Source organism: Megalopta genalis, chromosome 7 (genome assembly GCF_051020955.1).
Source record: "Megalopta genalis isolate 19385.01 chromosome 7, iyMegGena1_principal, whole genome shotgun sequence".
NCBI classification, from domain to species: Eukaryota; Metazoa; Arthropoda; class Insecta; order Hymenoptera; family Halictidae; genus Megalopta; species Megalopta genalis.
Window position 1 is genome coordinate 9,633,971 of NC_135019.1, and position 16,438 is coordinate 9,650,408.

Here is a 16,438-nt window from a genome sequence, read left to right on the forward strand (position 1 = left end):
TATTGTATAACGAGCGCCGGCTGGTCCGATTTTCCACGTTATTTGATGAAAAGCCTGTTCAGGAACACGCAGCACTTTTCCAAGAAGCAATTCTAAGATTGCGGATGCATGAGATCCATTTATCTTTCTGGATTTCAAGAAATTTCGAGAAACAAATATCCCCGCGTGTAATTAACTCGAGCAACTGCTTCGGTTCAAACTACTTAATTATGCTCGTTAGAAATCCGTTCGCCGATTCAATTTAACTAAAAGTCGGCATTAAAATTGATTACGTAACTGCGACGATTCAATCGCCTAATAGATTCGATCAATTCTCATATCGTTGGTCCCGTTATGCGAACGAAATATCAGGATAAACTTGAACAGGGTTAACACACGTTGAACGCCACGCCGGTTTTACAGAAATTGTCCGTGGCGCGACGATGAATTTTCTTTTATGTGAAATACATATAATGTTGAAATATTATCTGCAATAGATAAGTTACAGTGTATAACCATGTTCGACATGTTAATTGCGACAGGGATCACAGTTCGAATCGACGATGGTAATAATGCAAAATTTTAGATATTGACGTTTGTTTTAACCCTTAAATGCATATTGTTGCCAATTGTCTACATTCCAGTTCCACTGAATTTTATTCAAAAACGTGAGTATGCGCGTTTCCGAACACACGTTGATAACAATAGACGATAGACCATGTGTGAAATAAAAGACTTGACATTACTTTTGGCGGGTAAGTTATATGTTTTTTGACATTTGAATGCGGTGGGTGAATAACTTCCAGGTTGCAAAGGATTTTCACGGACCGAGCGCATCGAATGCAAGGTTGCTTCGTGTCGCAACAAAAATCGCAATCGCTTTGCCGCATTTCATTTATAAATAATGTGAAAATCCCTGTACTAATAGATAATATAAATACGTGACCATTTGTTTACGTCTACGATAATTTTAGCAATAAACGCGTATCGTTGCCAAAAGTCTACGTACAACTTTTTTTCAAAATAAATACTCAATATTATTACCTAGATTTTTTTATTTATTTTCCACGTAACCTTTGACTATATTCCTATAGAAAACGATTTTTTAAAATTAAAAACAAAAAATCATGCATTTAAGGGTTAATCGACAGAACGTGTCGAAGATTCTGCGACGGGCCACGTGACCGCCGAAAAATGCGTGGGTGCGGGTGGCCGTCCTCGTAGCCGATCGCGGACCCGGTACATTGTCAACTGTCAGTTGACAGGGCACAGGATGCGCCTTTTCCGTTCGGCAAGAGCTTCGCTGCGCCACTCCCATCCCATAGAATTGCGTTCAATCGTCCATCGATTCGAGCGTATCGTCGCCATGCTTATCGATCTCTCCACGGCGAAAAATCCGCCGGCCGCGTCATTCTTCGTGATCGTGACTCGTTAGCGAACCCTCCCGCGATCCATTTCTCCGCATCGCGCAAGAAAATTGAATCTAACAACGGTTGCGTTTGCTCGCAGGTCTTTCGGATCGAACGTGGAGCCACTCGGATCGCCGGAACCGTACCTCTTCATTCCGGTTTAACCCAGGTGCACCGTTTAGGAAATCGAGGCACTTGGGAGCTGCGAAATTGAATTCGATGACAGGGTCGCTGCAACCGTGCAAAGTGTTAATTATTAATTTAACGTATTTTTTAAGAGAAAGATTGCAATCTAAAGCAGACCTCTGCAGATTCGAATGCTTAATTGACTCAAACAGCGCCTAAAGAAATGGAAAATGTCGCTTCTGGGACGGGCCGTGGGCGTAATTATACTGACCCAAATTTTGAAGGCAATCGGTTAAATAGATTTTGAGATATGGTCACCGTGAAAACATATTTTCGCTTTTTATTAAACATTATTATTTATTTATTTACTTATTTATTTATTATTATATATTATTATATATTTATTATTATATATTACTTATTTATTATTATATATTATTATATATTACTTATTTATTATTATATATTATTATATATTACTTAATTAATATTAATTATTATATATTATTATTAATATTATTATTATACTATTATTATATTTATTTATTATTAAACATTATTTTCGCTTTAGAAACATTTAAAGTTCTGTATATTAATATACAATAATATACGATAACATATAATATTATATATGTATATATAATTTACATATTATATATTTAAATATTATTATATTCTGTATATTAATATACATAACATTCGTATTATGAATATCATACTCACTGTAACTTTGTTAAATTTAAGAATTCAGACGTTAGGTTTTTCAGGCGTAGCTCTAATATTCTCAAAAAGCCTAAGAGCTTAAGAGCCTATATTCTTAAAAAAAAAAAGATATAAGAAGTTCGACTTTTTCAAAGGTTCGCACCAGAATATATCCCCTTAAAAGTCTTAATATTATAAAGACACTTTCACAGGAAACGAACGGATATATTAATTTCATTTCATTCGTCAATTCAATTCTTGTCATTTTTGTAAAGCACACACAAATGACGTTTTTAGTCACTGTGGGAGCTCGAGACAGGTTCGGTGTAAAAATGCGATCGTTACACGATCGTTTAAGCGGCGAATACGTATCGTCGTCGAGTGGTTAGACGTGTCCAGGATAATTGGCCATCGATTTTCGCGCAAACGGAGAATAATCGTCGCCGAAACCCACGCTGGTGCCGTCTCGCTGCGGGTATTTTGTACAGCGCCGTGTGCGCGCGTTCCACATGACGTGCGAACGGGGTCGCATCGGTTCAATTAGAAGCAACACGAATCGCAGGCCGATCCACCTACGGGGTAGGCCCCGATTCGCCTCGAGCGTTTCCACCTATAACCTATTACAGACACTTTTTCACGACGGCAAATTGCCTGCCGGCTGGCAACCATCGCGTCGATCGAGCCCGGCTCCTCCACTTGTCCGCTTGTTCGCGAATCTCGATGATCCGCACGGATCGGGTTTCAACCTTGTTCTCCACCGAATCGCAGCCTGAGTGCGCCGCGTAATTCCGGATTCGCTTGGAATACCCGCGGACAAGATACCGTCGACTCGAAGCGGCTCCATCAACCAGCCCCATTTTTCAGGGAAATCGAACGGTTAATTCGTCGGTTCATTAATTTCTAGTGCTCCTCTTGGACTACTTTATTACGAGAGGCATCGTCACGAGATGTCTCATTGGACTTGGTATTAGTTCGTTCCGGAAATAAGTTCGTTTCGAATCTTTTATCATTACAAATTCAACGAAGCGAACGCAAAAAGTGCTCGTACACCTTTCAAAACGCAACAACTTTTTTTTCAGACCGGACTAAACGATTTGAGTATTTATTTTCTTTTTTGTGATAGTGGGATCAGTATACTAGAGATCGACTGAAATCCTTTCTTTTTTATTCTCCTGTTACTTGAAATGACAAGGAAAAAAATCTCTCGTTTTTTAGCTTTTCTTGTCCGAGCTCGGCGACTTGCGCGCGTGTTAAAAATTCGATCGAAATCGATTGTGTTAAGGTTATTTATAATAATCGATTGTGTCAAACTACAGGCCTTGGAAGATTGAAAGAACAGCAGATTTCTTACAGGGTTTTTGGTTAAATGTGTTAACAATCGTATCGAAACCGCGACTTTTGCGATCTTTAATTTCTTGTAACTTATAACGAGGCCAACCGATTTCGATAAAATATTCAAGATGCGTATAAATTACAATAATAATAAATTATATTATATTATATTATAATATTATATAATTATATATAATATTATTATATATTATATTATAATATTATATAATTATATATAATATTATTATATATTATATTATGATATTATATAATTATATATAATATTATTATATATTACATAATATTATATTATAATAATAAATTATCACCGATTGGAAAGATCAGGGACGGATGACGTTGATCCACAGATTTTCCTTGCGCTTTTATCGCGATACGTTCATCGAGCTCCAATCAAAGCTGTCACATAATCCACCGTGCTGTATCTTTTCTCCGAAAGCCTGCTTCAACGATCAAGATCGTATTGGTTCGCTGACTTTTTTAAACGCGATTTTGGGTACCTAATCCTACAACGAATCGTCTTGAAGATCGATCGGAACGTATGGTAGGTCGCGAGGATCGATGGGCCGAGAGGAGGGCGAGGGAGAAGAGGATATGGAAGGAGACGAGGGTGACACAATGAATAGAAAGGAGCGATTTTCTGCTGGACCTTGCCGCGGCGTGAATCAGATACGAGCACCATGACGTGATTGAGATGAATCGGTTCTCGATAGCCGATGCGTGAAGGGTTATTAGAAACATTTTCTACACGCTGATAATCCCGCTGCGATCACTCTGCGGTCACAATGCCAGAGCTAATGCCAATAAACGAAACCAGCAACCGAGACGCGATTCTAACGAGCGTTCTGTGATCTTGATGCCTGCATTATGCGCCCCTGCAGCTTCGGAGAGAAGGATGATGATTCCTTCTTTGATCGACCACGACGATGATCGGTCGATTTTCAGCGGCCTAATCGAATTAAGACGTTTTTGAGTCTGTGTAAGCGGCTCTATCATACTTGGCATCGTTTCGCCGGTGTCATCTCGTTATATCGTTTCTCAGAGCTTGATTTATGGATTGAATAGTAAAATTATATCGTATCGCAACTTGTCAAGGAAACTTTCCTGAGATCATAGTGATTTAAGTCGAAGACTGAAAGTACCGAAGGCTAAGAGTGGCCCGTATTGCCTTGCGAAAACAATAAAATCGTGTTCATTCGAATCTTTCGCGATTGTTATTTTAGAATTGTATTTTAGTATAGTGCGGTATAATACATCGATTCAATAATTGAGTCGGTTATTTTGAAAGCGGCATAAGTCACTTTGCTTTTAAGTCGATATATTTAAGGGTTTGCGTTTTAACACGTTTAAAAATATGGATGTTAACTTTCGAGAAGATTTACTTGTTTTCGAGAAGATTTACATTTTTTGTTATCTTAGGATACTGATATTTTTCTCAATATAAATAATTTTGTATAAACATTAAAAAATCACCACTTCTCATTACGGTAAAGTGACTTATGCCACTTTCAAAATAAACGGCTCAATTGTATCGAAAGGCGGATATTGAATGATGATGAAATTTGGAACTTGCCGTTTTGACGGCCCTCGTGGTCCTAAATTTTTCCACCGAGAATTGCGCTTCAAATGCGATAGATCTGCATTGCATGCAATTTTATGAAAGCCTGTACGTTTTCCAATGTATATAGCACGCATGAAAGTCTATTTATTATTGATAAATTGAAGAGAATCGAATGTTCGCTCTCCGAACAGATAATACTTGCCGAGCTTGTCATAAGATACCGTGTTGAAAGCGGCACGAATCATCTGCTGCGTTGAATACGAGACTAGCGCCAATCGATGGATAGCGGTGAAAGGCTCAAACTTGTCGCCGAAGTTACCGTCGGAGAAATATATTACACAAACTTAGACATAGCATACAATGCTTATCGAATTACCGACCGGTCTGAATTATCGACTGTAGAAAATGCTATGATACGATAGCTAGCTTCGACGGTAAATTAGTGAACTACATATATCTGACTCATATTAGATAATTTTCAATTTTGTATACATATTAAATTGTTAAAAATGTTTAAATATTTAATTTACGTATTAACATTTAAATATATTAGCCCAAGGCATCTACAGAAAATGAGTATGGTTTTAAATATTTGTAGTTTATCAATAATGTTAACAAATTTCCTCACACTTACACAACTTCTGATAATAAGCTTTATGCAATAAACATCTTGTTTTAATACGGAAAGTATTATTTCCTGGTACGAAAATATTAAGAAAGGCATTAAATAATTACAACGTCGTAGTTGTTAATGCGTTTCTATATATGTATATGTTGATATTCCTACGCATATATAACAAAAATTGCACATATTAAAATATGTCGTCCTAGCTATATGAACCATCACTAATTATACAGATAATTAGTAGAAATGAGCGCTTAACTGTCCATAAAAATAATTACACTATATCGTATTTCTGTAGTACACGTTTCATAAGTACCGTTTTCACAATTTAAATATTCATATATGCTTTTTGCCTCTAAATAATATTCAGCATTCGTAGCAGAAATGAAATATACAGGATATTCGCTTCTTGCTAACGTGGCTACTTTTCTTGAACTGTCGGTAACGCTGAGTGCGACACGAAATGGCAAAGGGGCTCTGAGACCCTCCAAAACTGAGACAGTAAAGTCCATAAGATGCAATGTCTGTACGGATCCACTGTGCTTAAGATCGGTACGGACAGACTTAAAATACGAACGAGGTATATTATTTTGTCACCCAAAAATGGAACTTCAGAAACTCCATTACCATCCTCGCGTTGCACCTCATCGTTGCCGACAGTTCAGAAATTTAAGCTTCTTAGCGAGAATTGAGTGTTCTGTATACCTCATTCGTATTACGGCATGTTTTATGATTTGGAAGCCACAACTTCATACAGCGTGTATATTCAAACGACTCTTTTAAATTTGGAGCTAGAATCGATTCAAATTTTGAAATGCGTGCTCAACGAAGGTGATTTATTGAAATCGTTCTTCGAAATATTTGAGCATCAAAAATTCTTCTGCATCTCGAATTCAAATATTTATAGTCCATTTATTATTTCAGAAATCTATTTCCCCCCTGCCCTATTATAAAATAAACAGTGTACATGCAAATGACATTATAAGGTTGATACCTCCATTTTACAAAAATATTTATAAAATAATATTTTGTTACAGGTAATTATAGATATGATTTTTGCTGTATAATTTCTTCTATGAGCTCCCTTGTCTATGGTACGGATCTTAAATCTGGGGTTGATATTAAAATTATCGAAAAAATAGAAAACTAGGAATATTAAAAAAGTAGAAATTTCCATTATCTACATCCGCTACAATTTAATGAGTGAATCCGTCATCTAACGGAGAGAATCGAAACTAAATTGTTGAACAGTTTGAGCGTGTTCTACCACTACGTGGTTTGGCGCTGTTTGTAGGTTTTCGATAGCACATGATTCGTGCCACCTTATACACAGTATCTTATGGAAGAGTCGGCGCGAATCATTTGAGATAGGAGTAAATATTCGATATTTTTTTTTTATCAAGAATGAATAATCATTTTGACGTCGTATCGATACAGAAGAATCTTGTGAATATTGCTCTATGCTCAGAAATTTTGTTAGTCTCCGAATTACCAGATTTCATGATACTTTTTACACGCGTGTCCTCCATGCAGTATTATTCCAATTTTTGTCCGAATATTCGCTATGTTTTTGAATAAATACGAATACAAACGCAGCCCAAAGAACAGCTTACAATGTATAGAATATCTTCTTATTATCTCATCTGTGTAAAGTGGAAAAGTGAATTGTAGAAGATGACAAGTGATCAATATAAAGTACTTTCTTTAATGACTTTGTTCATTAAATTACATTAAAATTCTACAACCGAGGTTCTACGTTCGTGAGAAAATCGAATTTACAAAAGATTGAGTGAGTAACATGTCGAACGAATATTTACGAACCGAACGACTCTCCGGCAACGGAAATTACGCTCTCTCGATAATTACGAAGTACATACACACAGACTCGTAGTATATTACATATTTTTGGGCTATTTACAAAAACTGATTTGCAAGCAGTATGCAAATCGATGTTGTCCTGTTAAGATGCGAATATTTATGGGAAGTGTTCGGCCATACACGCGAAATGCCTCATTTACATATATTGGATCGAACGTTTGCTGATTTATTCGGTGACAAGCTCTCATTTGCTCTCATTCAGAGTTTCCGATCGAACCAGATCTACGGTGACAGGCAGACAAAGTTTTTACATTAATTTCTCCCGACGAAAATTGCTTTACGTTCCTTCAAAAATACAACAAGTGACACTAATGCCATCTCGTTAATTAACCGTATCGAAACATTGTTGAACGATGCATTTAAACAATACGAAGACGTGTAAAAAAAATGTGTAACACTTGTCTCTCGGATCAATTTATTCGAACAGTTTAATCGTCTTAGAACAGTCTCCTGTTAAAATAAAATTCTCGCGCGTTACGTTCGTTTACATTTCGTGTGAACGCGATGCAAATGTCAATTGTTGTACGTCTAGGAAGCAGTGATAAGCTGAATCGGATACTTTTTTTTTCCACTACATCGAAGTTCATCGCTGTGCTAAAATTATCTCGATCTTAATACATTACAAATTCATCTGCTTCTACCGATTTATATACAGATTTTACAATGAATTTGGGCAACGATAAATAGACTATTGGACTAAGGCAAATTGTTATTATCCTCGCTCTCAGTCAGTAAAACAGGCGTTCATTTTGATTGACCTCTGGTACATTTAGCTTCCGAAAGCAGATGCTGAAATCGATTTAACGAGGGTTGTATATATATATATAATAATATAAATAAACGAATAAACTATTTAAACTGAACCTGCTTTGCATATGAATAATTAATATTTTTCATTTATACGGATATCGGTAATTGGGCAAACATAACGTCGTATAAATCAATTTTTTCATTTATCGTCGACGATAACCTTAAACGATTGAAACATTTTACAATACCGAATTCGAATGAATGTACTTTAGCGGCTGTTATTTACAATTTGAGTGCATCGACCACCAATTAATCGGTCCCTGTGGCGAATCAAAAAATCGTCGGGCAACCCAATCACGTTAAAACATCCTAAATGAAATTTACAAATGCGGATATTTTACAGAATTATTTATGATACATTTACATCGAGAGAAAACGATGAGCAGCTGAAATTATGCCAGGCAGAAATCGGGACCGTATAAAATGGAGTTACACCGCATCGACGATCGTACAGAACTGATGCTGTTCAGTGGATTAGGTTGCGTAGAATAAATGCTGTCGGTAATTATTCGGTGGCGTTCCCTCTACTAAACCGAGAAACCGAGAAGGGAAGAAAGCTGAAAGAACGTTTTCTCCTTAATTGAAAGGTTTTCGACCGCGTATTTACATATACGGTGTATGTACAGCAAATGCGATACGAAACGTCCAAATATAATCGTTTTTATTTCATGCACAACCGCAAGTCAGCGCTATGTACAAACTCGTATTAACTTAATTAGGTCAGACATGTTGTAATACTTTTGAGTTATCGTAGTTCCGTGGTATTTACAAATATATTCAGATCCTCGATCTGAGAGAGATACGCTATTCTACATACAATCGGTCGCAAGTTTCTCTCCGTTCGGTTCCTCACGAAATTCCAAACAATTTCGACACGCGTACACTATTTGCTCACGCATTCACGCACGCTATACATTACAGAAAACCTTCGTTTACACACTTGTTGCGCGTCTACGCACAGAAATACGGGAAACGATGAGTGTATTTTCTTCATAGCCTACGAAGTACTACAGAGTATGTAATTGTATATTCTGTGGTATATGCGGTCGCATATACAGGGTGTCCCGTGATTACGTTAACGCTTGGAAAGGGGGGATTCCTGAGGTCATTTGGAGTATCTTTTTCCTTAGCGAAAATGCAATCCGCGGCTTCGTTTACGAGTTATTAACGAAATACAGTGGCCAATGAGAAGCGAGCACAGCTGGCGGTAAGCGGCCGAGTCAACGGCGCCAGCGGTCGAGCGGTCGAATCCTAGCTCGGCTGGCGCGAGGCGGCTGAGCCAATGAGCGGAACTGGGATTCGATCGCTCGACCGCTGGCGCCGTCGGCTCGGCCGCCTCGCGCCAGTTGAGCTGAGATTCGACCGCTGGCGCCGTAGGCTCGGCCGCCTCGCGCCAGCTGAGCTAGGATTCGACCGCTCGACCGCCTACCGCCAGCCGTGCTCGCTTCTCATTGGCCAGTGTTTATCGTTAATAACTCGTAAACGAAGCCGCGGATTACATTTTCGCTAAGGAAAAAGTTACTTCGAATAATCTCAGGAATCGTCCCCTTTAGGGTGTTAACATAATTATGGGACATCCTGTATGTAGTATTATACTAGTTTTAATTAGGCCGAATACGTAGTAACTGATTGGACTAGTAGTGTGAACGATAAATATACAACGGAGTGCAAAGAAACGATGTGTGCGCGCCGTATCGATCGGTGTACGAACTTTCTGCGGCTATGTGCCAAACTAGAATCATTGTTGCATTTTAATATAGTCGGTAAACATGTTATTTATTAGTGGTTGCATGTGCGTATGTCTTTATCGTTTTGCAATTTAACCGTACAGAGAAATGTTTAGTTTACATGCTTCTCCTCGTTTTGTATTTATTGTGAACCGTCAAACTGTGAATGGAAAGAAAAGTATGAGATAGTGAATTAAGTTATAATTTTTACAGCAAACGATTGAATTAACGTGCAATGTTACAAATTGTTCTATACGGTTCTTCAAGTACGCGTTGATCGATTACGTTTGCGACTCATTTTCACACGTGCAATCACCTACTGCTGCCTTAAACCAATCGTTCCATTCTGCACCGTGCATCGATTCGGTGTTTGCGCGTTCAAAAAGGAAAGAGATGTCACCTGTAAAATAGTAAATTTAAGTATAAATCTGAGAAAAATCTCAAGAAAATAAATCTAAGTTTCTTTCAGAATTCAAAATTGTCTCTGGCATGTAAAAGTCTTTAGTATCAAGATGCGACGAAGACAATAAACTGCAAGTACAGTAAATTCTCCCTAATTGACGCTCGATAAATTCCAGTAAATTCCAATAAATTCTAGTTCGATTCGCTGTACAGTAAATTCTCCGTAATTAATGTTCAAATTATGCACAAAAATGGACAATTTGAATCTTGATCTCGACATATTTCGCTCGTTTTTATAGTTGTTGACAATCGACAACTATGAAAGCGAGGCGCTCGAATGAACGTGTCTCCACTTCCCAAATTCTCCACTTTTGTTTACAAGTCGAACGACAATTCGATTTACTGTATAGCGAATGTATCCTACAAGGAAGAAAACGAAAGATAAGCTCGAGCAAGTTTGAAACGAAAGTTATTCTTAACTAAATTATCTGCGAATTCTTTGCACTCGGATTTCGCCTATCGGGAGTAATTATGGTAATTTCAAGATTGGAAACGAAGGTAGATAATTTTGGAAGAGGGGATACGATTATCCGAGCCTTGCGGCTCGTTTTTATAGTTACCAATGGTCAACAATTATAAAAATAAGGTGCAAGGCTCGAATAATCGTATCTCCTCTCCCGAAATTGTCCATTTTTTTTGTACAATCTGAGCGTGTCGATTAGGGAGAATTTACTATACAGAGAATCGAACTGGAATTATCTCGCGTAAAAGAAGTCCCTCCGACTCGTTATTTTAAACAAACGACATTACCGTCGGGGAATGAAGCATGGGACGAAAAGCGATCTTTATCTTTGATAATTACAAGTAAGAAACGTTCGATGAAACAATCGAACAAAAGTGCACCGTTAAAGAGTTCTATCATTTCCGTTTGTAGAACCGACGGAAATGAAAGGATCTCATTTGGCTAACGACGCGTATGATTTCAGAGCTTTTCACTTGACCAACAAAGAAAGAAAGGAGAGAAATCGATAATATCGAGCGAAACAGATAAAGGGAACTGCCGTCAAGCTACAGCACTGAACGATACCGAATCTCATGATATAATTAGTTCAAAATTCTTTTAAGTAATTCCGTTTGGAAACCGACGTTAATTATATTTCCCCTTTGACGATTCTTTTGTCTTTTCGCTGTTGCGCACCGGCGTTTCGGTGTCCGAGGAGCAAGGAACTGGCTCTGCGTTCCCGCGACCGTCTGAAATATATAATTTCATCATAATTGTAATTATAACTTATCCGTGTCGTGGAAATTCTTGTTTCGCATGTCCAAAGGCGATCGCGTATAATCACTTCTTCCAATTCTTTCATACGCGACGCTAGAATCGACCATTGCATTTGAATACTTCTCACTCGTAGAATTGTTTCGAGTGCCAACGACGCGAACGTATTTATCGTATTGACCGTGTACATGCGTGTAAGTAGCAACTAACTGCAAATAAAATATCTACAAAATCGCGCAACGTCGAAAACAATTATTCCATTTAAGTAGACTTTCATACAAAAGATTGCATCGATACGGATCATACGAAACAGAAATGTTTAATCTTCGAAGCATCACAATTAACAGCAGTCTCGTTACGTCCGTAGAGATGGGTCGTTCGACTGCAAACGGTTAAAAGTAGCAAAATTATGTTTATCGATAAATTGCACGATTTCTATTATAAAACACGACTGAACAAATTAAAAGTATCCAGCAAGTGGCTGTGTAAGGTGAACTTCGATTGTTCCAGTGTCAAATTTAGACTCAAGTTTCATCAAAAAGAACTGCCTTTGAAATCAGATTCTCCTCATTAGCTTAATTTACGGGAAGATTCGGAAGCTGCGCCTGAAAAATAATTGGAGGCGATTCATGCGAAGCACATTCGATGCGGAACGATTGGTGTATTGTCGCAACATTTGCAAGGAAAAATCGGCGTGTGTGCGTATATATGTGTGTGTCTGCCTCTGCGCGTGTATCTGTGCACGTTACTGTGTTCCGCGTGTGTGTCGTTGATTTCGGTGAAAGCGGCTGCGACGGCGATGGCCGTCGATAAATTTATTCTATCGACGCGCATCCATTAATTGATCCCTTTCGCGGATGAGATAAATGACGATGAACAGGACGAATCTTGATCCCCGAAGGATTTTCCTCGAATAACCATTCTTTTTTGCGCGTTGACGCGACTACGACAGTGCGGATAGTAGGATTATGCAGACGGCCGCTCTAGATTGCGCGAGAAAATTCGTGCCGCTGCCCCTGGATGACATCGATTGCGCCGTGTTGTCGATTCTTCGTGGTCGTACTTGGCTGTCGATACTTTTCCGTCCTTTCGTCGCTACATTGTTTTCCACGTCGTTGTACCCGCCGCTGCTCGCCCTCCCGTGGATACGGACGTCTGAGACAGAAAGTGATTGATACGTATCAAATAACGCCGATTACTGGCCTAATTACCGCGAATTCGGGGCAGCTTTTAATCAGAGGAACGTCTCTGATAACGGCGGTCCGCTTCGCTTTTGTTTCGCCACGGTTCCGGCGAAATTTGTCCCGGAAGTTTGCGAGCACGATATTTTCGCCATTTCATCGATCTCGGCGGCATATTTTTCAATCGAAGTGCAGTGGAACCGCGGCAGAAAATCGTAAGTCAATTTTCGAGGAGTCGTTGTGAAGTCGAGACTTTTCTTTAGAGGATCACATCGGAACGAGTATGAGAAAAAATTGGTGAAATATTACAGAATTGCTCGAATTCATAACGTTACGAGAGGAAGAAGCAACTGTATTTTATGGTAAATAAAAGTTGTTATGGCAAAACGGTATTACAGGAGAGATTTCGAGAGTCTTTGGAGAGTCTTTGAAAACGATATTTCGTAAATTATTGTAAGATTTTCTTTACAGGGAGTTCGAACGTAGCCAATTTGTCAAATTTATAGACGTTTCGTTTCGTTTATGGTGCTTTGAAAATGAAGATGATCTTGCTCTTTGCGAACGCAACTGCGGAAACGTTTCATCGCTATTATTTCAGTTATATTGATAATAGACTCATTGGTTTCAGTGGTTCATTAACCGAGATTAATGCGATTAATCGAGGCATGGTTCGCTAATTATGCTGCTCCTGTATCACATTAGCCACTCATCCTCTGAAAATTGCTTAGACACGGCACCGATATTGTTTCTAGATTAAATTCGCAACGATTCCCATTCGCCTGTATGCGCATATATATATATATATATATATATATATATATATATATATATATGCGCATACAGGCGAATGGGAATCGTTGCGAATATATATATATATTTTTTTTTTCTTACTTTGTGCCATAGGATATACTGACAAAGTTTGAACATTAAAACCTGGGACACCCTGTATATATATATAAATATATATCAAATATATTCAAACTTTGTCAGTATATCCTATGGCACAAAGTAAGAAAAAAATGTTATGTAAACATAGGTCGTATAGAGCTTTATTAAGAAGTTATAACAAAAATTCAGAATAGGAATAGTAATCAACTAAAAAAAAAATAAAAAAATAAAAAAAATCTTCGATCGATGTCAATCATGTATTGTCATACATTTCGAAATGTATTAATAAACACAGCTTACATAAACACACGGCATGTGCTGATCTATTCAAGCCAATGCTCGCAGTAACAGCAAGTTGATTACTATTCCTATTCTGAATTTTTGTTATAACTTCTTAATAAAGCTCTATATGATCTATGTTTACATAACATTCTTTTCTTACTTTGTGCCATAGAATACACTGACAAAGTTTGAACATTAAAACCTGGTACACCCTGTATATATATATATGTATGTATGTATGTATGTATGTATACGATACACGTATTCGGCCGCATATGTATTTTGCTCGTAAACCAGTAACCGAGATTTTTCAATGATATGCTTCGCGAACCGACCACCACTTCCTCGAAGTTTCGTAATGCAACGTTGCCGGGCATTTTACTCGTCAACTTCTTTATGCACGTGCCAAATTTCATGGAATACCTTCCGGCGTGGTTTTGCGTGACGTTCTGCAAACAAACGAACAAACCGAGAAACAAAAATTGCCGCCAACCCTTCCAGATTGATGGGTGTAAGAAACTTGGCAGCCGGCAAAAAACGAATGCGAAAAACGAATTTTATATTTACCCGCGGGGACTCATTTTACGGCGCCATTACGACAACGAATTGTTTACAACGATTTGTCGAACGATACAATCTCTTAAATATTGCACTGTTTGGCATATTGGCGAGTCTCGATGCGACGTGCGAGGCTTACTTTCTTGGATTGAATGTACCAACGCGATTGGATTTATTAATTCACACTTTGTGCGAAAAGAAATACACATATCTGTTAACGTACACTCCCCTTCAAAACTATTAGGACGCTTACAGAAAATTAGATAAATTTGAGAAATCAATAGGAAATTGTTATAACTTTATTTCAAAGTTGATTGTTTCCAATTGTAACAAGTACATATGTACAGGGTGATCCAAAATTATAGTACTTCCGGGAAATGCAGGGGTTCCCGAGGTTCTTAATGTTTTTGGAGAGGGGTGTAAGACAGATTTTGATAGGATATATTTTACATTAATCTCTCACCTTTTTAGATTAACCACCGATCTCTCTGCACCACCCTCGAATATTTTTGCATTAATAAAAAGTCTTTTACCGACCGATGAAATCCTGAATTTTCCCAAAAACCCGCCGAACGAAATTGATACAAATACGACGTCACAAAAATGGTATACTCGTTCATAACAATTACAAACGCGATGCCCCGTGATTTCGAATTTTCGAAAGAGAAATCTGTGTGACGCAGGCAACCTCTAAACAGAAAAATAATTCGCAATTACAGATGGAAAATAAATTGGAGGACTTGCATTCGAGTGCGAAAAATTCCGGGCGGAATTGCGGAAACTTTGATAGAAATTTCAATGGCATTACTTATCCTGCTTTAGGCTCTTTCTTTACGGCCAATTTAAGTTCTTAGACCGGTGCTTTTCCGTCGGTTAATCTGCTTTATGTGTTTCCCGTCTCCGTGGACGTTTACCGCGTTTCCTAAGTACCCTTCTTTCGTCTGGCCTATGAAAGAAGCTGACCGTGTTTATCGCGCGCCCGTAAACATGGCGGAACGCTGCTTTGTCGGCGGAGCTCGGCGGCAGACTGTTTCGATTTGGCCGATTCGTGGTATCGCGGCGGACGGGAATCGGGAAAGAGTGCGGATACGGGAAAAGGGAACCGCCGCGGAAGTTCCAGAAACGGAGGACCGGATTACTTCCATGGCTCGGAGGATGTAGTAGTTCATAAACCGCATGGGATTTCATCAAAATCCCGTTGAGAGCGCGGCGTTTGTCGCCCCGGCGAAGATCTACGGCGTTGTGCCACGTTGCTGAAAGTTTGCGGGTAAATTTCACGCCTTCTCTTAAACTTTCCCTTCAAAAAGTTTCTCATCCCGGTGTGCGTAAGTTCTCGCATTACGCCGGGGCGATGATTTAAAGGGAAGTTCCCCCAGAATTTCTAAGCGGGATAACGTATTTACGTTAAAATACGCCCACCGTTTCCACTTTTTGTCCGTTTCCAAAACTTTCTGATGAAACCCTATAATTGAATCCACCGTCTCGAACCGCTCGACGTCTTATTATACACGCGACAAGACCGTCGTGACGCCGCGACGGTCTTCGGCCGTGTTCCGCGCGAATTTACCCGTCGATCTATCGATCTTTCGATTTCCCGCACTCTCCGAAAGTCCGACACAACAGAACCGGCGTAGCAAGAGAAATTCGCAATCGGCATGACTAATGCGGAGGAGAGATATCGCGG

At 38.7% G+C, this 16,438-nt stretch overlaps 1 protein-coding gene across 1 annotated transcript in view; it reads right to left on the minus strand.

Moving 5' to 3' along the window:
* Window positions 1–7,437: 7,437 nt before the first annotated feature.
* The window catches only part of LOC117229080 (neurotrimin), a 252,385-nt gene continuing 243,384 nt past the window's right edge, over window positions 7,438–16,438 (minus strand). The window contains exon 10 of the mRNA XM_033485220.2: window positions 7,438–13,000. Coding sequence (XP_033341111.2) covers window positions 12,789–13,000 — 212 coding nt within the window. The 3' untranslated portion in view covers window positions 7,438–12,788. The remainder of the gene's footprint in view (window positions 13,001–16,438) is intronic.